Genomic DNA, 24,993 nt, shown 5'->3' on the forward strand with positions numbered 1-24,993 from the left:
TGGTAGCTTGGTTGCACAAAACTGAAAGTTAAGGCAAAAAAATGTCCTTATGGGATGCAACTGAGGGATCCCTTCAGTGATTTCACCTGTGTCTTGTTTGCCCCTCCCAGTTCCCACACCTGTCCTGAGCTGTGTTTCATCCCTGATTGTCCTGATCCCTCCCAGTGTTTCCCTCAGCCTATCCTCTGTGTTGTGCTGTCTTGTGCATCAGTCCCTTTCCCCAGGTGTGTCTTGTTAGCTTATTAGTTTGGTCCATTAAATCCTTCCCTGTCATGAGAACGAGAGCTTCACCTGGGCTGTATTCAACATAGACATACCGGTACGTAACATCAAGCTAACAGAAATGATAAAACTCTGAACATCCTGTTGCATTATGCAAGCGTTGCAAGTATGGAAGTTGAGAGGGCAATTCTCATCGCGATTGTAGCCGAAGAACTGTTTGAGCAGGACATTACTTTCAATGGATCATTAATAACAGGGGCACTGCAAAAGACCTTTGACATCACTGCCACATACATGTACTTTTACCTCTTCAAATGATGGGTAACATTTTAAACATTGGCTACACTGATATAGCAACTTGGAAGCCATAGTGGAGCACTATCGTTTCGAGGCTGATTGGATAACACCTCTGACACACCCACAAAACGGAGGAAAACTGCCTCGGAGGCATGTTGCTCTCTGTTACAAAACATTACAACCAAACGTATTATTCAATGAGACAAAGCCAGACAATGTTACGTATCGTAACGTTGTTGAATACGCCCCTGGAGTGTAACTGCTCCAAAATCAATGAAGTAGATACAGACCAAAAACAACACGGTTAAGAAACAATGATGCAAATGAATTGAAAAGTACAATGTAATTTCTCTTATATTAACCTGCCAACTTGCAAGTTAAAAAGATGAAAATATGGCCTTACACATGTTTAGGTGGTGATAATTTACTTTTATACTTCCTCTCTATTGGAACTGGAAATGTTTGTACACACACGCACACACACTGTGTACTATGATGGTTGCCATATTGCTGTTTACAATTATTGGTATTACATACTCAGAGTTGCTTTTTCCTATAAGTGAACAATAATAAACTTTAATTTGATACTTTATCCTTCAACAATAATTTTTTCATTAACAGTGTCAATGTGAAGTCATCAGATTTCCAGCTGCAGGCTGGATCTTTGACTGCTAACAGTCCCTGCAATTTGCAGCTCAAGGCTCAACCATGTTGTTGCTTTTCCTGAGCAGCTAACTATACTGTGCAGTTTTGTTTACTTGTAGATAAGAGTCCATGTGATGAGATATGTCTTCTATTTGAAATCGCACGGATTTATTGAATCACTTGTAGTCAAGGATGTTACTAGGAAAATACAAATTCTTAGTCAATAAAATTGTATTCACTTTTTACAGTGAAAGAGACTTTAGAGGAATTTACACTGCAACACAGCAAAGCACTCATATCTATCATGTAAAAACACATACACATATATTATAAAATGATCCTAAATAAAGCAGGTCAAACTATTACATATTCGATCCCTCTGGCACCTCTTGTCACTAATGATAGCACTGATTCCCAGGTCAGAATTACCAACAAACAGAGCGAAGAAGTGGAAGAGGCAAAGCAGCAGCACGGTAACAACAGACATAACAAACGCTCCTGCATTTAATCTGAGCATGAAAGATAAAACAAACAAACAAAAAGACTGGAAAGTAAAGCAGTATGACAGGGAACATGATGAGAGGGTATGGGGGGAAACAAACAGAGTATGGGAGCTGTAACAAACTATTCATTTTGTGGTTTCTGAACCATGGCATTACACCCCATCTACTGATTCAGTGGGTTCAAGGGCAGGATTACACAGGATGGAAAGACGCTGCAAAAAAAAGAAAAAGTATTAAGACAAAAAAACAATTTGGTCAAATTACAGAAACTCCGCTGCTACTCAGGATGAGGTTGAAATTAAATTTACCACAATACAAACATGACAGTACTTATCGTTGGGATATATTTATTCTGCTGTAGGAATCACAAATGGACAGATTCCCCATCGCAATGTTATGAGCTCTCAGTTCAAATTACATTATGTTACTTTTTACCAAACCAGTGCAATTGCTGGACAGATTTGTGGCTCAGAAGCAGACATGATTCTGCACAGTCACACTTTGTTGTCACTGGACATTTGAACTTTTATCTGTTTAATACATAGTGCCATCATCAGATAAGCATATGACCATATGATTCTGTAGTAACCATCCCTGGTTCCTCCAGACCTCTTGGAAACTGAAGCAGAATGACAGCACCTACCTGGCGGAGGCTGCCCTCAGTTCGACAGACCTTACAGATGCCACAGATGGGCACCACCACGATGGAGGACAGGGCCATGGCCCAGCCCAGCCCATATGCCCAGGCTGGGTACACATAACCCCACTTGGATGTGAGGGGCTGGTAGTCCAGAAAGGAGCAGATAAAGCAAACCTGGAAGGAAAAGAAGCACAGGAACAAATTAGTGTGCTTTGTGGACTAGTGTGCTTTGCCAGCTTGTGTATGAAAACATTAACAGGTTGACTGGATTTTGTGTGAAATTCTGTCTCACTGTGGCACAATGCCTGTATGATAAGCTATGAAACACTGATGTTACGGCCCCCTCATCATTCATTATTTATTTTACATTCATTCATGCATTGTATATTTAATACATCCGCTGTCTTGTTTAGTTTCTGTTCATTGTGGTGTGTTTTCCTTGTGTCGATGTTTTATTTTCTGAATGACATCACATCACGGCACGGGATTCCCTCCTTGGGTCCATGCCCTCTGGTGCTGTTGCCTGCACTGCCCACCTGCTGTTTTCCCCAGCTCTCATTTGCTGTTGGTCCAATCGGTGCTTGCTGAATCATCCTTTTCCTGCTCATAAAAACGTCCCTGTGACAGCCACCGGGGCGGCTGTGATTTAATGTGAGCAGTCCGCCTCTGTGTCTTTTGACTCGATACCTTGTACTTTGTGCTTTGTGAATTGTGTAAGTTACATGTGGTTTTGGATGTTAACGCATTGTTAACTTGGAGGCTTGTAAACTTTTACTCATTTGGCTGATTGTTTAACAATCTCTACTTGATTGGCAGTCCATAGATGGATGGATGGATAGATACATGGATGGATTGATGGATGGATGGATGAATGGTATAACTCACCAGGCAGATCAGAGGGGTGATGTAACGCCAGCACAGCTTGAAGAGGAGGCACGGCCTCTGGCCGACCATTTCCTCAACAGCATCACACATCTGATCAACCCCTGAATGATTAAAACACAGAAATCAATACATCTTAAAAAATCTGGTTATTAACAATTATTTAATCAATCAATCAATCAATTAATTAATTAATTAAATCTGCAGTACAACTGCCTTTTGATTATAACAGCAAAGTCGTGTTTGAAAAGGTGCTTTATAATTAAAGGTTTACTTACAGACTTAATAATTTTTGAATAAGCCATAAGCTTATTTCATAGGCCACACACTGATGACTAAATATTTAACATTAAAACACACACACACACACACACACACACACACACATATATATATATATATATAGTACATTCGTATACACATGCACATGCAAGCAGATACTGTAAGAAAACCTCCATGCAGACAAACACACACACACACAAGGAAAGTAGTAACACCACAGACCAAAGGCCCAGCTGACGGCCACACACTCGGCCAGACACAAAAACAGTAAACATGCTCCATTAGCTCCGTAGTAATCTATCAGCTGGAACTGGTAGACTCCTCCCTGGAAAACACATGAGAGCACAAAATATGCAACAAGCTTATATGAAATGTATCACTTCAAATTCCACAGCAGTGAATACAGTCAGAAAATAAGGGCACTGATATCAGAAAAACTGGTTGGAGCCTCCAGAATATGTTTTATTTTGGAAGCAAAGCTTTGATAATCTGCCCTCTCTGCTAGCTAGCCCCAGTTTCCCACTGGGGCTAGCTGGGCAGGCGAGGAACTGTAGTTTTCGGAGTGACTGACTGGCTGGTTAGTTGGGTTGGTTGGTTGATTCGTTACCTCAGTGGTGAGAGGGAGCTGTATGAGGAAAACAGAAAAGCAGAAGAAGAGGAGGAAGAGTTCCCTATGCCATGGTCTGCGCATTTGGCCTGGGAACATATCAATCACTGTTGATGTTATTGTCTCTATACCTGCAAACTGAGAGAGAGAAAGAGAGAGAGAGAGAGAGAGAGAGAGAGAGAGAGAGAGAGAGAGAGAGAGAAATGCCTTACAATCGTGGCAGAAGGGCCGATAATACAAATGTAAAAGATCAAGAGTATTAAATAAAAGCCAAGACTAAAATGGAAAACACACACAGAAAGGGAAAACAAGTGTTAAAATAAGAAACTAGGAAGTGAAGAGGAAAATTAATAAAACCAAGCAAAAACTGAATAAACCATCAACAGATTACAACTCACCAAGAGAATGTTGGTATGGTATGGACATTGATTAGAATGGACGTGACACTTGGCAACCTCAGACTGAACCGAAAGTGGGTCTTAAAATTTGATTTAAAAGTGTCAGTTGTGGGACAGGACTTGGATCTGGGATGGGAGGCTATTCTGATTCTGGGAGCAGCGGTCTAGGGGAGGTTCCTCACCATCCCGCATTTAATGTCATCTAGACAGTTTGAAAAAATTCTGCAGGTGTAGCTGGTAAGTAAAACCAGGTGTTATCCATGTAACAGTGATGGAGGATACTATATTTCGCAAAGAAAAAGCTGGGGGAAGCATTTATAAGGAAAATAAAAGTGGCACTAAAACTAAGCCTTGGGGGATACCACATTTAATGTGAGGAGATGATAAAGAACAGTATCCTGTTTTGACTGAAATGGTTTTATCACTCAGGTTGGAAGGAAACCAGTTTAACACTTGGCCCTGCACACCAACTTCACCCTTCAGTCTCCAGTCCGTCTAGTTCTTGAAAATGCCTACTGAAGCTGTAGAGTTTAAGCATGTAACAGACGCATTCTTCAATAAAACTCCATAGTCTGTGTCCTTCGTTTCAACAGTTTAGTGAAAACTTTTTTATTTAAGTACAAAAAAAGCATGATAAATATGTGCACTCAAAACTCACATAGCCTCAACTCATGGGCCAAAAAAGTCCACACCAGTGTTTGTGAAGAGTGGCTTGCCTGGCAATAACCCATCTTCTGGTAAATTTGCCATTTTCTGTTTACCTGTCTTGGTACATAGTCTTCTGCATGTGCTACACTCCAGGATCATCTTTGTATTGCTGAACAAGCTTTTGGTATTCAGTCCTTCTGTCTCAGTCTTGTGAGAATACAATGACTGATTAGTGTGGTAGTCCAATCATCATTGTGCATGAGAGCTGGATGCATGGCCTCTAGCGGTATGGCTGACCAGCTCAACCGCCCTCACACTCTCAGCACTATCTACTAAGTATCAATCCAACTTAAAGATGTGACTGTTTTTCTTCACATGACATTTTCCCTCTTGCAGAGCCTTAAGCTCCTCTGATTATTTCTTTTGTAGCATAGGTGAATCATCTCCAACTCTGCCTCGGAAAGGTCTTCAGTTGTAAGCGCTTGTTTGCTAAAACTTTGTTTGTATTTGAGCATCTTCTGCTGAAGTAAAGACTCTGATTCAGACAAGTTGTTTTCACATTTATGGATTGCTTCTTGAAACCCCTTTCTTTTCTGTCTGATGTTAAGCAGTCTCTTTTATGTGCAAGAGCCAAGCTGTTGCTTTCTTCAATTTGAACCAGCTTGAAAAGTGATTAACAAACTGAATTATTGTATCCAATTTCTTATCTGTTTGTATAAGGGACACTTTGGCTGATCTTTTGATCTCCAGTTCTTATTATTTTGAGTGATTGGACTGATCTGGGCATTCTGGCCATTCACACTCTGATCTTAACAGAAATCCTGGTCCCTGTATCCGGTTTTTGTTCTGTAGCAGACTCAGTGCTTAACTCTCTTGAAGCCTAATCTGCAGCGTTGTCTGCTGTGTTCATGTGCTTCCATCAAGAAGGCTTGGTAGCCTGTTTAGTGAAGTAGACTCTGTTACCTACAAATATTTGATGTCGATCATTTTCAATATACTTTAGTACTGTGATGCTGTCTCTCCAGAGGAGTGAGTCATCCAGCTGTAACTGCAGCTTATATTGAAGCATCTTGTCCATTGTCACAGCTATTACAGCATTCCAACTTGAGAACAGAGATCAGCCTGAGCAGTGCCACTCTCAATTTTCCCATCAGGAATGAGGTGAATTTCTGGTCCTTATTGTTAGTGACACTGAAAGATGACAGCTTTTGCATGTCTACCAACCACCTTTTCCATTTTTCCCTTGTTCTTAAGACACTTTGTCATCACATGCTCTTTTCTCTTTGCAAAGCTCTATTAGAAGGAGCTTAGCGGGTAGGATTCCTCTTCTTGTGCATAGCCTTTCCTGTGCTTCAGTTTTGAGCTTAAAGGTGCGAGAGTTTGTGCATCCTTGGACATCTAATGCCCACTCCATGGGTAGCTGATCATTGTCAAGGTCAAGATCTTAAATCCCTGATGCTCCGTCATCTTCAGGGATCGATTAGAAATGCTCAAGTTGCTTGTCCATTTAGTCAAACAAAACCTTCCACTGAGGCATAATGTTCTCAAGTCCTTGGCGAGAGTAACAGCATGTTTATCTGATGACACTGAAATTAGACAGTCATCAACAGAAAGTTGTTTAAGATTGTCTCAACAGCTTCAGGTGTAGCCCTCTCGTTTCCATCTTCAGCTGTCTTTAGTGCATACGAGGCACAGCTGTAGGATGAAGTTGCTTCGAACAGCTACACACATTCTACACACACTTTCTGGCTCTGCTGGCTCTGACTTCAAGTCCACATCTTTCCATCATAGGAACCGCAGAAGATCCAAATGCTCTTCAGGCGCTTTTATGTGATAAAGCATGGATTCAGTGTCTGCCATCATGCCAATAGTTTCCTCCCTGAACCTTGTCAGCACCCCATGATTGTTAAGTGATACTCCTTGATATGATGCAGTACAGTCGAAAACAACTCTGAATTTCTTCTTTTTGGGATGGTATATTCCATGATTTGCAATAAACCATACTGTCCCATCATTGCAGTTCAGCTGCTCTTCAAATACTCTGGTGGCATATCCCTTCTCTAGTAGCAATCTCATCAACTTTTTGTACTCCTCATGGAAGTCAGGATCTCTGTCTCTGAACTTCCTTTTGAGGCTTATAAGACCCTGATCAACTAGAGCTCTGTTGTCAGGCATTTTTAAGTCTTTGGGCTCTAGTTTCGCAGACTGGGCAAGGCGGGGACCTGCGCTTCGCCAACTGGGTGTGGCCAGGTGGATTTTGCAAGTTTGGCACGCTGTGCGCGCTGGCCCAAGTACTCCGCCGTCCCTCCTACCGGTGGAAGGGAGGAGAGAAGGCGTGGAGTGGGTTTGATGCAGCCAGTTCACTTTAAACCAATCAAATGAGCCCCTGTCCTTGCCTTTAAAATGCGCTGTGCGAAGGCATAATGAATGTTTACACAATTGACATGGAGGAAGAGAGCAGCAGCAATACACACTCAGGACAATGAGGCCAGTCTTGGCTGCTGGAATGTTGCTGGAGCTACCTGCCATCCATCTATCCACCCATCCATCCATCCATGCATCTATTCTTACATTCATCTTCCACATTCCCGTGTCTTTCATTACCTACCTGCCTCGCATCTCTCTTTTTCCAGCTCTGTCACCGTCTGTTAAATTTATTGATTTTTACGAGCAAATATAAATTTAACTCTGAAGCCCCCATTTTTAATGAATGTTTTTACCTCAAAGGATAATCCTTGCCATATTCATATAAATACATGTTTGTTTTGCAACTTTCAACTCCATCAGTTACTGATGCAACAACACACGAGAGATTAAAACAAAATCCGGTTCATGAAAGCTTTTACATTCGCTGTTCTAAATGCCTAGTTTCTGGCAAGGAACTGATACCTTTTACATTTTTGATTTGTGTGGAATATTTATATATACTCCTGATCAAAATCTTAAGACCAGTTGAGAAATTGCAAGAATTTACATTTTGCACTGTTGGATCTTAAAAAGGTTCTAAGTAGAGCTTCAAAATACAAAAAGAAGAAATGGTAGCAAGACAAAAAAAATTTGAGTAAGCAATTTATTGCAAACAACCATTAAACTGAAATAGGCTGTTCATCAGCTGATCAAAAGTTTAAGACCACTGCCTTTAAAAGCCCAAATGTTGGCAAAAATGTGCATTCAGTGTCATTTTCTGTCAGGTATCCACACTGTCATGACCTCCTGATGGGAAAGGTAGCATGGAAGGGCGCAAGGGAGTAATTTTGTCTAGAGCGCCAACACAGGTAAAGCCGGCACTGACGGAGGGCATCCACTGTCTGGAACTGGTGTCCATTTCTGTAAACTTCCCTTGCCATCCAACCCCAAATGTTCTCAATTGGATTTAGATCAGGGGAACATGCAGGATAGTTCAAAAGAGTGATGTTATTTCTCCGGAAGAAGTCCTTTGTCAGGTGGGCATTGTGAACTGCAGCGTTCCTGTTGAAAAACCCAGTCATTACCACACAGACGATGGCCTTCAGTCATGAGGGATGCCCCCTGCATCATCTCCACTTACCCAGCTGCCGTTTGACACCTCTGCACAACCTGAAGCTCCATTGTTCCATTGAAGGAAAAAGCCCCCCAGAGCATGATGGCGCCCCCTCCACTGTGCCGTGTAGAAAACATCACAGGTGGGATCTCCTTGTCATGCCAGTAACATGGGAAGCCATCAGGACCGTCAAGGTTACATTTTTTCTCAGAGAATGAAACTTTCTTCCACCTTTCAATGTACCATGTTTGGTGCTCTCGTGCAAACTCCAAACGGGCAATTTTGTGCCGTTGAAGGACACGAGGCCTTTGAAGACGTTTTTTGTTCTTAAAACCCTTCTCTCGCAGATGCCGTCTGATGGTTATGGGACTGCAGTTGGCACCAGTGACAAGCTTAATTTGGGCAGAGGATTGTCCCGTGTCTTCATGGACAGCCAATTGGATCCTCCGGCTCAGGGCCGGTGAAATTTTTTTGGGTCTACCACTTGACTTTTTTGTTCCATAACCCTCAGGATCTTTTAAGAAGTTTAAAATGACTGTCTTACTGTGTCCAACCTCAGCAGCAATGGCACACTGTGAGGGCCTTGTTGTTGGGCCTTGCTTATGCAGCTCAACAATCTGACCGCTTTCAAAGACAGAATTTTTTTTTACCTTTGCCATCAGGAGGTCATGACAGTGTGGATACCTGACAGAAAATTACACTGAATCCACATTTTTGCAACGATTTGCTTACTCAATTTTTTTTTTTTTTTTTGTCTCACTCCCATTTCTTCTTTTTGCATTTTTGCATTTTGAAGCTTCAGTCTGCGCTGAAAGTAGACTTGGTTTCAGTTTGCGAGCTTTGAGCACACCTTCCCTTACGGAAAGAAAATATATTTACCAATATATGAAATGCAATGTATTGCAATGTATTAGAATATATTACATTTAATATGCAAACAACAATTTATAGAAATATATTATATATTTGAAAATGTCTCAGAAATAAATGGTGTAATATATAGGTGAATCATATATGTGGCATATATTTATATATTGCACCAATATATTGCAATATATGTTAATATATGGAAAAATACAGCAACAATTGCGCATTTCACATATTTGCCATATATTGCAATATAAATATATAATATATGTGTTCATATATTGACTTTTATATGTATAAAAGTCCTCCATAATGTATTTACATTTATGTGATGAACACTGGGTTAATATATTTATAAATACATGATCTATGACATTCCAATTATATGGGAACATGTATTGGAAATTTACGTAAAATTACAGCTGCTGTGCAGCGATGGGTGGGGTCCAGGCATTTTTAGGAAGATGCTGTTCAGTGATCAGTCACACTCATGCAGTTTGGAGCACATGATTAAGATGTTACAATGTGGATTCTGCACCAGTCGAGGTTTAAACCTGCAACCTCTGGAGCCAAAGACAGTCGTTTACCGCTCTGAGCTAATTGGCAAGTAGCAGCTCAATAGCAGCTTGACAATTTTACTAAGCCAGTGGTTACATCGTGTTTTCCTGAAACTGAATAGATACCAAACATAGCAAAATAAAATTGCTCTGCTAGCTCAATCATGTTGTAACTACAATATCTGCTGGAAAAAAAAAAAAAAAATATATATATATATATATATATTTTTCATGGACTGAAAATTATACTTCTACCGACTTCTCAGTCATTTTTAACTGGCAGATATTTCATTTCAGCTGGGGGTGTGTCATTCCAATTTAACGTCAGCTCCAATTAATGTGGCTATGCAGCAAAAGTAAGGACAGTAAGCAGCCACATTAAGTCTGAACAGAGTTATAGAATCACCTTTTCAGGCTGTTATCAATTTACCTCTGAAATAAAGACGACAGTTTTCACAGATGTGTTGATTTATTAAAAGTTCATTTCAATGTACAGACGCAAACAAACTGACAAATTAATTAAATAAATGGCCCAGGAAACTCATAAAGACTAAACAAATGAATAACGATTAACAGGCTAATTAATAACTGATAACAATATATGATAACATCTGATAACTGATAACATCTCCGTGGAAAATCTTACAGGTAGCCTACTGTCCGTGGTGCTGACTCCGCTGAGGCACTTTATTATAGAAATTAAAATTCACGGAGGATCTTGTTTAGCTCTTGTTTACTTAAGTTGAGAAATCAGCTGTTTGCCTGGTGTTTGTCAGGTAGTCTTGTAGACATTTGACAGATTGCTTGGTCGGATCTACGCAACGTAGTCTCGTGTTATAATTTTAAAAAATCTCAAGTACCCCCTGGAGTTCCTCTAAGTAGCCTACCCCAGGCGTACCCCCATTTGAGAAACACTGATCTAGACAACAGGGAGATGATGTTAATTTGTTTTTAACAATGATTGATTGGCTCCATAAGTGAAAAATTGATGTTTAAAAATGCCATTTGTACATTGACTCCAATTGTTTGTGCAAAATTCAAAATGCTGTCAAAAATTCAGTTTTTGAGATACAATTCTGAAATTTGCCACACATCATCGACCATGACTCCAGAATTTTGTCAATTTTTTTCATGAACATTGAAGATTTATTTAGCAAGACTTTGCAGGTATATGTTTACAGTAGCGTTTACAGTAAAACATTTTGATGCACTGTAGGCTTAATTTTTGATAAATCAAAAATCTGTGAACATCATTTGTGTAGGACAGTCTGAAGATGCTCTGTAGCAGGTTTGGTGACATTTGAACAAAAATTGTGGGAGGAGATAGGTTTAAGAAGTTTTGCAGTTTTTGAAAAAAAAAACAGAGTGATGGCTTCATAATTTTCAATAGGTTTAAATGTACAAAAGTTTCTTCTATATTGAGGCTACAGTTTGATGAAAGTTGTGAAGTTGTAGCACATATGGTTGATTTGTTATGAATTTTCAAAGTTTTGAACTTTAAAGGCTTGCTATAGCGCCACCATCAGGACTATTGGCTTGAGTTTGCAGCTGAGGTAATCTGGCATGGGACTGGACCTTTGTGCAAAGTTTGGTGAGTTTTCACCCATGGGAAATATGATTTCCTCGGAAGAAATAAGAAGAAAGAAAGAAAGAAAGAAAGAAGACCTGGGAATACAATAGTGTCCGGTGTCCTAAGCTGCCCGGACCCTAAATATATGCCATGCGTGGTCCATGCATATGTTATGGTTGTTTATTGGAAAATATGCAATGTTAAGAAAAATCCCAATATATTTTTTTATATATTATGTTGCGATATATATACATATATGGTATATGCATATATTGCAGTATATTTGAACATATAAAGACAAACTATTGCATGTAAAAATATAGTCCCGTTTTTGGTCTTGATTGCAATATATTTTTTTATATGTATCAATATATAGACATGTATGGTCTATGCATATATTTCAATATATTGTAAAATATAAAGACTAGTTCCCATATATGGAAATGCATTATCTAATATATCACATGATATTTTCCAGTATACTGCAATATATTTTTGTTTCGTAAGGGTTGGTGAAGCCTTTTGGCACAAAACTGTCACTACGCCAAGCTGAATCTGTCGACACCTCCCCCTGCTGCAACGCCACTCCCATCTCAGCCACTCCCTTCTCAGCGCTGCCAAACTACCAAACTGAGCACACCTAAGGTTGCGCTGCTTGAAACTGGCTCTGCGAGGGGTTCGCCTCACTGCACCGGGAAACTAGTGCCCTTTGTCTTTCTGGGGTAATCCGGTACGGTAGTGACCATCAACCAGCCAGTTCCTTGACTCAAGGAGTCAAGGAACTGGCGATCTTCTTGTGACAACTCAGCCTCATCATCGTATCCTCTCTCTGGGAAGTCTGCATTGTACAGTTGAGTCAACAGGTTTTCCACATTGGATACAGAAATACGATTGACTGAGTGACTCTCAGTCAGGTTAGCTGTAGCATCAAGCTGGACCATTGATGACCCATCTGAGGAAAGTCTTTACTGCATATATCTCATCGCCTCTGCTGTTTATTATCTGCTGAGGCTCCATGGCTGTATAGATACTGCTTCATGGCTGCTTCAATATGTGGGATGTGAACTTCATGCATCCACATCTCTCTGCTGTTGTATGTTTCCTTTTTCACTGGTACACTTTGGTGAGTGAAGACCTTTCGAAGGTTTATGTAACTCTCCTCTTCCAAGCCAAATACTTCAACATCTGACAGTAGACGAGAGCTCACCATCCCTCCTGGTCCCATCGTAGTAAGTGAGAGCTCCGCCTTCCTCCCTGACAGGTTAAGCTGGTGCATAACTTCATTGGTGCAAAAGGCTGCTGAGCTTCCTTGGTCTAAAAATGCATAGACGTGAAGTACCTTGTCATTTAAGCATTTAATGCTTTCCTGTCTTCTGTTTTTATCTGGGGCCATTCAAGAGCTTTATTCATGAAGGCTGTGGCAATTCACAGCTCATCACCATAGTGTTGTTGAAGGAGCCTACTAGCTTCTCTGAAGCCTTCATCTGGCCTCATGTATTCACAACTATAAACAAGATTACGAAATAGTCCCCTTGTGAAATGCTGCAGATAGAGCAACCTATCTTGGTTATTAGCAGTCTCGTTCTCAATAGTCAATAGAATGTTTGAATGCCATTAGGAATGAGTAGTAGCTGAGTGGGTGAGAATGTTGGGACATCTCTGAATGTACATAAAGAATTAAATTCATGTTTTGTGTTGGGCACAGACTCTGTGCTCACCAGTGTGTCCACTGCCAGCAGAATGAGCATGATGAAGAAGCAGACGGCCCAGAGCTGAGACAGCGGCATCATGGCTGCAGCCTGAGGATATGCGATGAACGCCAACCCTGGGCCTGCAGGGACAGAGGAGACAGGATGCACAGCAGTGATGTCTATCTAGGAATAAATATTACACTAATCACTGAGTCTTAACAAGCATATCACTGATCTCATGAAGACATTTTGTTCCTCTGTGTTGGAGGAATACCATGAAGGACCATACCAGTGATTCTTAATGTTTGGCCCATTTACTACAGTTAACCCATATTTTACATGCAACATAGCATTTTTTCAAAAGTGAATTTTTGGTTGGAAACAGCCACTTTATAATGTTCTGCTTCTGTGGCAAACAAAGTCATCGCCATTCATAAACCACACAACTGATAAATATCTTGGCCAGAGATCTCTGCTAGATTCATGAACCACTGACCTCTGAGAGTTTTGTGCAACAATGCTCTAGGTGTTACCTGACTCAGTCACCATGTCAATGGGAACTCCTTGCTGATGGGCTATGAAGCCCAGAGCAGAGAAGACAGCAAATCCGGCCACGAAACTGGTGCCGCTGTTCAGCGCACACAGCCATAGACTTTCCCTGCATGCACAAACACACAGCTCACCAAACAGCTGAGTGAAATAACTGTAAGAAAGTACTGAAAGTACTGTATCTGCTGCTTCAGGCAAGGCTGAACAGACTACACCAGTGTTAATGCATGTTTTAGGTCGCTTGCACACCCAATAATGTATTTGCTCTGTCAGCACTAACAACTTGTTTGATTCAGTGTTACTTTTTTTATTTGTTTGTTTGGCTTTCACATGGCTCAAATAAAAGCCAGCCAAGGCATGTAAACCAAAGAGATACACTCACTTATTATTGGTAAGAAAAGAAGGTGTGTAAAGAGAAAAGGTTCTTTTCTCATGTGTCAACATACTAACAATCTTTAAAGGAATCTTTAAAGATGTGCATTTCAAATCCACATGATACTGACAGCTTTGGAGTTGCTGTAAGGTCTATTTATTTACTTTTACACAGCTAGGATAATGACTCCCACAGATGTCTTTATGCCATGCTATCATTAAATGCTACCCATAGGAACTAAACCACTGGAAGTACAGAAATTAAAATATCAAACATTTTGTCACAGTCTGGGTAACTTGGAAAAGGGATATTTTACCCCAAATGCTGGAGTATTCGTTTAAATACAAAAACAAAAAAAAGGGCACTTTTATGCACTATGGGCCCTATCTTGTGCCACCCGCTACCCGCTGCCACTGCCCGCTACCCGCAAATTGCGGATTTAGGAACTTCCGCTATCCCTAAACGGTATCTTGCGCCACCCGCTACCCGCTATCTGTTATGCCGACTCCGTCATTTGCGCCTGGAGGTGTGTCCGTGGCCTCACCACGGGTCCTGAAGGTGGGTCCTGACCACCCGCTATCCGCTATCCCTAAAGTTTGGGCTGTTACGAGAGCGCCCCCAGGCGGCTTCAGTGCGCACCCCGACGGAGCCTCGCCACGCACACAGTCGGACTGATACCGGGACGCCGCCGGAATGGACTGAGTATATTACTCATATAGACGGTTTAGAGGAAAGACACTTACGACACTTTAATTGGACACTTACGCCAGCTCGTTTTATTGTTTTATCATAAGCCAGCAGCTGTGCTATATTTTTATTTTTAATATTTTATTTGCCCAATCTACCTTGTCAATAAATTAGTTTACACATAGTTCCACCTCTGCCTCTTGTGTGTGTGTGGTGTGGCCCGGGGATTTTACTCAATCAGTACAATCTTGTGACACGTCCACTTGGACACATGTGGCTCCACCTCCCGAATTAACTCGCCTATAATATAATATATAATATGTATATAAAGCCAACTTGCTTTAGCCTCAGTAGAAGCCCTGAGAAAATCTACCTCCCTCTCTCCATCGCGGGTTTCGCATTTAGGATTTAGGATAGCGCATTCTGCCCTTAAAGGCAATGGCACCTGGAACACTGATTGGTTTAACTGGCGTAACGCCCAAAACACGCCTATGCATAATATAGCGGGTAGCGCAAGTGTTTTGCGGATAGCGGGAGGTGCACAAGATAGCAACTTTTACGGGGGAACGCCTCTTCCTAAATCCTAAATCTGCAAATAACGGGTTTAGGGAGTCTGGCGCAAGATAGGGCCCTATGAGCCTCAGCACTCGGTGACCCTGCTCTGTAACTTTACATGGTCTGCCACCTGGTGGCTGAGTTGCTCTGGTTCTTGAACGCTTCCACTTTGCAATAATACCACTTACAGCTGATGGAGGAATATCTAGGAGGGAAGAAATTTCACCAACTGACATGTTGTAAAGGTGGCATCCTATTACATTACTGTACATTACAGTACAATGCTGGAATTCAGTGAGCTCTTTAGAACAACCCATTCTGTAACAAATGTTTGTAAAGGCAGACTGCATGACTAGCTGCTTGATTTGATACACCTGTGGCTTTGGGACTGAATGAAACAGCTGAATTCAGTTATTAAAAGGTGCGGCCCAATACTTTTGTCCATATTGTGGATATACAATTTACAAATACTGATTACAAATGTAATGAAAGAATATGAAACATGTCACCTTTAGGATTGATTCAAATGAAATACTGATTTTGTCACAATGTGACAACTGCTGAGCAGACCCTTACAGACAAAATCATGTATTCCTTGAGTTACTGGTCCTACTGCTTACTTGTAAATGTTGTTTGATGCTTTGTTGTAGCTTCCCATTACAGTCAGGGATCCTGCTGCAAGGCCGTAGGAGAAGAGGACTTGAGAACATGCTGCCATCCACACCTGCAGAATGACAGACAAAAACACACATGAAGTCAAATGAGAACAAAAACATTTTTTTCTTCCCAACCAATGTTTCAACATTTATTTTTCAACATTTCTCAGCAAATTCAGCAAACTCTCCCTTGGGGATCTGGTCTCATTACATACATGTTAATGTTTTCATAGGTTCCATATTGTGTGTCTCAAACTAAGCAGTGACCCCAGTGAAGCTGAGTGAATTCCGTGGCTTTCTCACCTGAAGGTTGAGCAGGCGTGAAGGATCTGGGTACAGGTAGAAGACAAGGCCCTGCCAGGCTCCTGGCAGTGTCAAACCCCTGACCAGCAGGATGGCCAGCATCACGTAGGGGAACAGAGCCGTGAAATACACCACCTACACACAAAGGAGTGTGGAAATGTCACACAAGAGGTGAGCACCACTAACTGTATTTGATGCACTCAGTTGTTGTGCATCCTTCAAAGCAATTTTTCAACTTCATGCTGCCACTCAAAACTCATGTTGTTACTACTTCATCCACTTTCAATGAAGTGGTAGCTGTCCTTGTGACAGGGAAGGACTTAATGGACCAAATTTGGCGAATAGAATAGAATAGAATAGAATAGAATAGAATAGAATAGCCTTTATTGTCATTGTACTACCAGTAGTTCCAATGTATTACTCTCACACTGGAGCGCCAAATACAACTACATACAGTCAGTGTCCACATTATCACGTCCACCTGTACCATCTAACGCAGTTCAGGTCAACAGCTCTGTCATAAATTCTACCTTTTAACAAAGCTGATAATGTTCAGTTTTTGTTGACGTTGTGGAGAAGGTGTACATTTAATTCTGTTTATTACTGAGGTTGTAGTTTGCAGAGAACTTGTACTGGACTACATTATATTGAGAGGTGTTTCTAATTTTTTGTCCTCCCTATTTATATACATGAGGGGAATAGAATATTGGAAACACCTCTCAATAAAATGAGCTCAATGCCAAACATAGAATTGAACAAACACCTCTATTACTGTGACAAAAAGAAAACCTTAGCAACCACCTAAACACCATAGCAACCACTGAAGAGACCACATGGCACCAACCTGGACCAACCTTGTGATATTTGATTGTCCACACTGCGCAGGCCTAGTAATCCCCATGGCACTATATTCCCTCTTGTTAGTCCATCTTGTGATTTAGAATCTAGTCAGACCATAATTCTTGCTATAATTCTTTCTTTTCAAAGACTGCACAAAGTAACCTCATCAGAGAAAGATACACCCTCATTTTTACACTTAAGACAACTACATTGATTTTCTTGTGTCTGTTTCCTTTCTTGCATACAAACGCAATAACACTTAATGTGAAGGAAGAAAGTATTCTTCTCTGTTTAGATATAAATTTGTATCTTCTGGTTTTAATTCCTTACTTAGAAATTGACTATAATTTTTTTTTTTTTTTTTTTTTTTTAAAGAAAAGTATTGTCTTCATCCTCCAAGACATTGGTTGATTTTGTGAAAATACCATTTTATTTCATTTTTATACAGCAAACCTCATCTGGATGAAAAATGAACTCCTGCACACTCCTGTGCACTGACCTTTCCAGTGGTGCGGATCCCTTTCCAGATGCAGAAGTAGAGGCCTGCCCAGGAAGCCAGCAGGCACAACACCAGCTCCCAGCTCACCTTGCCCACCTCTTCTAGACCTGCAGACATGCCCAGCACTCGTCTCCTTCAAGCAAAAGGAAACACACACAAAAATACATGCACATCGATTTTTATTGACCACATGCCTTGCTTCCTAGCTGTGCAACTAAAAACACTACTGATGCTACATCACACTGTGTACAGGTCTGTTTAATTAATTAATTAATAAAGCAAAGTCATGATATTAATTCAAACAACTCATGAGTCTTTAATGCCAAAACCAAACATTAACTTAGTTTAAGCCATTCCTATTATTATAACAATTTTAAGTCATATTCTAGTAGAATACAGTCATGGACAGAAGTATTGGCACCCCTGGAATTTTTCCAGAAAATACACTATTTCTCCCAGAAATTGTCTCAGTTACAAATGTTTTGGTATACACATTTTACATGTTTATTTCCTTTATGCACATTGGAACAACACAAAAAAAACAGAAGAATAAAGCCAAATTTGACATCATTTTACACAAAACTCCAAAAATGGAGTGGACAAAATTATTGGCACCCTTTTAAAACTGTGGGTAAATCATTTTATTTCAAGCATGTGGTGCTTGTTTAAACTCACCTGTGGCAAGTAACAGGTGCTGGCAATATGGAAATCACACCTGAAGCCAGTTAGAATGTATAAAAGTTGTCTCAACCTTTGTGTTGTGTGTCTGTGTGTGCCACACCAAGCATGGAGAAGAAAATAAGAGCCGAGAATTGTCTGAGGACTTAAGAAGCAAAATTGTGGAAAAATATGAACAATCTCAAGGTTACCAGACCATCTCCAGAGATCTTGAAGTCCCTTTGTCCACTGTGCTCAATATAATCAAGAAGTTTATAACCCATGGAACTGTGGCTAATCTCCCTGGACAAGGATGGAAGAGAAAAATTGAAGAAAGAATGCAACGCAGGATAGTTTGAATAGTGGATAAACATCCTCAGTCAACTTCCACACACATTCAGGCTGTCCTGCAGACTCAGGGTGCAAAAGTGTCAGCTCGGACCAGACGTTGTCATCTGAATGAGATGAAGCGCTATGGCAGGAGACCAAGGAGAACCCCACTGCTGACACAGAGACATAAAAAAGCCAGACTGGAGTTTGCAAAAATGTACCTGAGTAAGCCTCAATCCTTCTGGGAGAAGGTTTTGTGGACAGATGAGACTAAGATAGAGCTTTTGGCAAAACACGTCATTCTACTGTTTACAGAAAACGGAATGAGGCCTACAAAGAAAAGAACACAGTACCTACAGTCAAACATGGTGGAGGTTCAAAGATGTTTTGGTGTTGTTTTGCTGCCTCTGGCACTGGGTGCCTTGACTGTGTGCAAGGAATCATGAAATCTGGAGACTATCAAAAGATTTTGGGCCGCAATGTAGGGCCTAGTGTCAGTAAGCTGGGTCTACGTCAGAGGTCATGGGTGTTCCAGCAGGACAATGGCCTGAAGCATACCTCAAAAAGCACCAAGAAATGGTTGGAGACAAAGCGCTGGAGTGTTCTGAAGTGACCAGCGATGAGTCTGGATCTAAATCCCATTGGAGAGATCTCAAAATTGCTGTTGCAAGAAGGCGCCCTTCAAATCTGAGAGACCTGGAGCAGTTTGCAAAAGAACAGTAGTTCAAAATTCCAGTTGAGAGGTGTAAGCTTGTTGATGGTTATAGGAAGCGATTGGTTTCAGTTATTTTTTCCAAAGGGTGTGCAACCAAATATTAAGTTGAGGGTGCCAACAATTTTATCCAGCCCATTTTTTGAGTTTTGTGTAAAATGATGTCAAATTTGGCTGTTTTCTTCTGTTTTTTTTTTTTTGTTTGTTTTGTTTTGTTTGTTTGTTTTGTTTGTTTTGTGTGTGTGTGTGTGTGTGTGTGTTGTTCCAATGCACATAAAGGAAATAAACATGTAAACAAACACTTATCGCAATAATTTCTGGGAGAAATGGTATATTTTCTGCAAAAATTCCAGGGATGCCAATACTTTCGTCCATGACTGTATGTAAGAGATAATCTACAACAGTCTTAGTTGAAACATAATGGCCACTGCAGAGGTGAAGACTGCCAGGCCTCATGTGAAACCTCTGGTGAAGCTTTACATCTTCACATGTACTTACTCCCAGAACTCAGAGAATGAAGACTTGGTCACACTTTCATAAGTCCAGTTTCCTGTCCAGTTAACAATGTGTTCTGATGTCCAGTTTGGAGAGGTGAGCTCCACACACCTGTCTGTTAATAATATAATGTTAATATAATGACAGATAATGTTAACATGTTGTTTTGACTTTCTTTTATAGTTATTTCATAAAGTTGAGGACACAACCATTTGTAGCAGATGAGTGCAACCTCTTTATTACAGTGACCCTTATGTGAAAAACACCACGATATTAAAGAAAACAAATGAACTAAACCAAAATAACAACGTTATGGAAAACAGATGTGTGGAATGTAGTTCTTTTGGTTACTAGTTATTATAGTTTGTTGTCACTGGACTTTTATCCAGGCCCGGAGTGACTAATCAGGAGGACCGGGACAATTCCCGGTGGGCCAGTCTGATGTTTGGGCCGCGAGAGCCAATGTTCACTTTTTTTTTATTTTTTATTTTTTGGGGGCTGGTGTTCAGTCATGGCAGTGGGTTGATCACGTATGCTGCTTACCGCTGTCCCTGGGCCGCCTCCGCCTCCACTGGCAGCTCTTTTTTTTTTTTTTTTTTTTTTTACAGATGCACCCTGACACGTCGTGCACTTGGTCAGTGGTGTTTGAAAGATGGAAAATAGAAAGAGCAAGGGTGGCACAGAGAAGTCAAGAATTAAAAAGAGGAAGGCTCTGGAAACAGACACAGCCCAATGTGCTAAAATTGGCAACTTTTTCACTAAAACGAGCTCGCCGTTTGAAGCGACAAATAAGGACGATGAAACGGGCAAGGCAAGATGTTGAACTTTGCCTGCAAACCACCGTTCAAGTTAATTAATTATCAAGTCAATGAATTGTGTGGCGTTGTGACATATAACATAACATTATATAATTTAAATAATAGTATGATGCGATGCCACATAACTGGGAAACTTTGTCTTACAAGGCTTTACAGAACAGTGCTCTATTGTAGACTTAACATGTAAGGTTATAATTACATGATTTTAATAATAATAGGTTGTGATCTAAAGTGGGCCAGTCTGAGGCATGAAACTCCAGGGCTGAAAATGAGTCCCACTCCGGCCCTGCTTTTATCCACGATAAAGTATCCTGGTTGTATTGAATTGGGAATCCATATCATATATCAAATCATATCATGAAATAATCCTATTGGTTTGTACATGCTCCATACTTACCTGTATTCCAGGTGTTATTACAGGTGGCCCAAGGTAGTGGTGCACTAAAGGAGGAGCCAAGGTAGAACAGAGACCAGGCAATGATAATAGTGTAGAGTCGAGAAAACAGCTGGATCACAATGAAAGCATAGCCAATACCTGGAGGAGAGAGAGCATAGAAATAACTGAACTTCCAAAATAACCATTTAAAAATATGCCTACTATTATAACCTGATTACTGGTATAAGGAGGACATTTTAACATTATATACTATTTAACAGCTCATATTAATGTACAGTGCTGATATTTTTGATGATATAATCTTACACAATCACCAATAAGCAGTGTGAGCAGAGTCAGGGCTGGAACTACCTGAGATCTAGTGGGTTTGGAATAAAAGCATGGAAGGCTAGGCTAGTCCTAGGCTGTTTGATGTTTTTTTTTTTTTTTTAAGTTTGATGAGTTCATGACTTTTGTGAATTGAAATTAAGATCAGAATCCAGTATGATATTGTAGGTTTTGGCATGGGTTTTACTTTGCAGTTTACTTTGTCAACAAGAACAGGGCCAGGACTGTTTCCTGTGGGGCCCCTGTACTGCAGATGACCATGTCAGACACGCATCTCTGAGAATTCACATACTATGGTAGGTATGTGAGATAATCCAGGATCCAGGATTTAAGGTGATGATCCACTCCTGCATGGTGCATCTTGTCCCCTAGGAGTGTATTGTGTTAAAGCACTTGAGAAGACAGAAAACATGATTCTCGCAGTGCTCCCAGGCTTTTCCAGGTGAGAAAGGGCTCTGTGTAGGAGGAAGATGACAGCATCGTCTAACTGATTTCACTCAGAAGGACCTTAAAACTAAAATAACACCACGAGATTTTTCTTTTCAAGGACAAAATTAAGAAAACAATTGTTTTACCTTTTGACAGTTTCGCCGTGAATCTTCCGCCTTCATCAGAAGCGTCACCAGAATGTGACACAATGTCACAGAAGAGCACCGCTACCAACGGTAGATTATGGAGGCAGTGGAGATTAAGAAACGTGCTAACAGGACAATGAACCGGGACGAGGGAGCATACATGCTGTCACACACCTGGACCGCAGTTCTAGGGAGGCGAACTGACAGCAGGAGGCATGACCGACCTGTCAAATTTGACAGAAAGGTCACGCCTCCGGAACACCAGCTGATAAGGCACGTCACCACCTGACATTCTGGTGACGCTTCTGATGAAGGCGGAAGATTCACACCGAAACTGTCAAGGTAAAACAATTGTTTTCTTAATTTTGTCCTTAAAAAGAAAAATCACGTGGTGTTATTTTAGTTTTAAGGTCCTTCTGAGTGAAATCAGTCCCAAACAGGGTAGAGAGGAGAAACTAGTTGAAGTTTGTCAAAGGATTTTACTTGATTGTTGATTGATACTTCGGTGAGTGTCGGTCAAGCAAATTCTAAGCTAGCTATCATAGTCAATGTATCCCATTCAGGAGGATGAAAAGTTCATGTCAATAAGCTGTGATATTTTCTGTTTGTGTTATCTCATGGCAATTTCATTGACAACTGCTGTTATTAAAAACCAATCAGAGTAATGTTAGAATTTAAATGGAATAGAATTTGAGTTCAACTTAAGTTAAAAGAACTTCAGGACAAAAGATAATAATTAAAAAAAAATGCTGGTTATGTTGCTGTGTGGCAAATTAGTGCAAGAATATTACATGTGCAGTAGCCTAACTATGATGGTTGAATGTGGTTCTGTAAATACAGTCGATTCATTTTTATTTTTTTTTTTTAGTGATATTGATTCCAGATCTGGTGATGTTTGATTTGAAGTGAGAATAATGTTACCCTGCTTATGCAGGTTGGTTTTTATTTCACACCTGAAGATTAAGAGAGAGAGAGAGAGAGAGAGAGAGTGATGAGAAATTGTTGTAAGACATTCAACGGACTAGCAGAGGACGTGAAGAGCAGAGGACATACGGCAGGCATGCAGAGGAGCGTCTCAACAGTCAAGAGGACTGATTCACTCCGGATTTCTTCATCACATAGTACACACTACCCGGGTAGATGGACACTTATTTTATTTAGTTTTGTTTATAATTTTCACTCTGAATTATTTTCTTTTGTTTTCCTTTTCAACCTAAGTTGGTTGATGAGTCAAGTAAAAGCCACTGAGTCATGCTAATTTAGAGGACAGGATAGATATAAGAAAAACTGAACTGACTAACAGCTGAACTTACCGTAAACTGGTCAAACTAAATGGGGATTCTGTGGTTTATTTTGAAACTGGTTAAGTAAGTGCACTAAAAGAAAAAAAAAGGGTTTATGTTCTGTGTTACTGTTAAATATAGGCCGGCTACATATATTCTGAGTAACTAAGTGTTTTGGTATCTTAATTTATTCTACTCCTCTTTGCAAAGTACTTAGAGTTAGACTTTAGACTTTATGCTTTTGTTACAAGTTGGCTACAATAACGAGGTAACTTTTCATAATTTTGGCAAACCACATTATTCACAGAGGGTCCGAACTAAACAGCACAAATCAAACAACCAGTCACCTTAATGAAGCGTTACAACCTCAGTCCAGTAATGTCTTATGCACAGGCACAAAACATTATACACACACACACACACACACAAACTCTGGCCAGCCTACACCAGCTATAGGGATTCACAGGGATGAGGTAGTGAATTTCAGGTGGGTTCTATTTGGGCTTTTTCAGCTAAAATTTTTGACAACAGTCCATCCACATTAAAAAGTCACCTACACAAACTTTAACATTCCTTTCAGGAACTGAGCTGTCCCTTTTTGCATGTATTTCTGTGTGTATTGAGGTTTTTATATATTTATCTCATACACTGATGAATGTTATGGGCGTGGTTTTCTTATTTAAGATTTAAAAACTAATGAAAATATTATTGAAAATAAGTAAATGGTTTATCTCCTAGTGAGAGTATCCTGACTGAAACATAATTCATGATAACATTACCTTCACCTAACGGACAGATCTTCCTCCAGCAGGTGATGGCACCCTCCTGGGTGTACTGACCAATCACAGACTCCAGCAGGAACACCGGTACACCGACAAACATGGCGAAGAAACAATATGGCAGCAAGAACGCGCCTGCGTACAGAGAAATTCAGACCTGGGAGTGTGAGACTGGGGAGTAGCTTGACAGAGAAAGTCTATTTGGAGGAGAATCTGACAGATAAAAGAAATTGCTCTGCTTGTTTTTCATTACTTTTGAGTTTGCCTCATGTTTCAGTGACAGGGACATAAATAAATATACAATGCTGTTTCTTCAAGTTTTGGGGAATGTTAAAGGGAAGGATCTATGATCATTTGTGCCATAGACATGTGCGTAAAAAAAACTCTTCCTGCACATGCTGAATCTGAGACTCTGAGACTCTGTCCTTTGCTGGCCACCACTGATTATTTTGTTTATGCGGCTGGCTCTCATTGAGGACCACACTGGGGACTACTGCTCTGACACCTTCCCTGTTGACCCAGCCAACAAAGTTTAAAGCCTGTCTTTTCCGTCTTTGCTGTGATACTCACACATATACACTTGCAACATATTAAATCTACTCCATATCAAAACCATGTGACCAATATTTAGACAGTGAATAAAAACAAACATCACCACCAGCCAGGTGGTGATGTTCAGTATAATACTGTATAACTCACCTCCACCATTTTTATAGCAGAGATAGGGGAACCTCCAGACATTCCCAAAGCCCACCACACTCCCTGCCACTGCCAGAAAATATTCCCGTTTATTCCTCCATTGCTCCCTCTTTTGCACTTTTGTCTCCAT

The 24,993-nt window shown here is 40.5% G+C and overlaps 1 protein-coding gene across 1 annotated transcript; it reads right to left on the reverse strand.

Annotated features, from left to right (window-relative positions):
- Positions 1-1,819: 1,819 nt before the first annotated feature.
- Positions 1,820-24,993, reverse strand: LOC115363042 (sodium- and chloride-dependent GABA transporter 3-like). Its single transcript, XM_030057115.1, has 14 exons — positions 24,864-24,993; positions 24,165-24,299; positions 21,201-21,338; positions 19,989-20,100; positions 17,792-17,924; positions 16,453-16,587; positions 16,114-16,217; positions 13,863-13,987; positions 13,357-13,469; positions 4,079-4,216; positions 3,694-3,796; positions 3,193-3,293; positions 2,311-2,481; positions 1,820-1,879 (listed from the first exon to the last, which is right to left on the reverse strand). Exons 1-14 carry the CDS (start codon positions 24,991-24,993, stop codon positions 1,820-1,822), a joined length of 1,698 nt encoding a protein of 565 aa, XP_029912975.1.

The sequence above is a fragment of the Myripristis murdjan genome, chromosome 8 (assembly GCF_902150065.1).
Source record: "Myripristis murdjan chromosome 8, fMyrMur1.1, whole genome shotgun sequence".
NCBI lineage: Eukaryota > Metazoa > Chordata > Actinopteri > Holocentriformes > Holocentridae > Myripristis > Myripristis murdjan.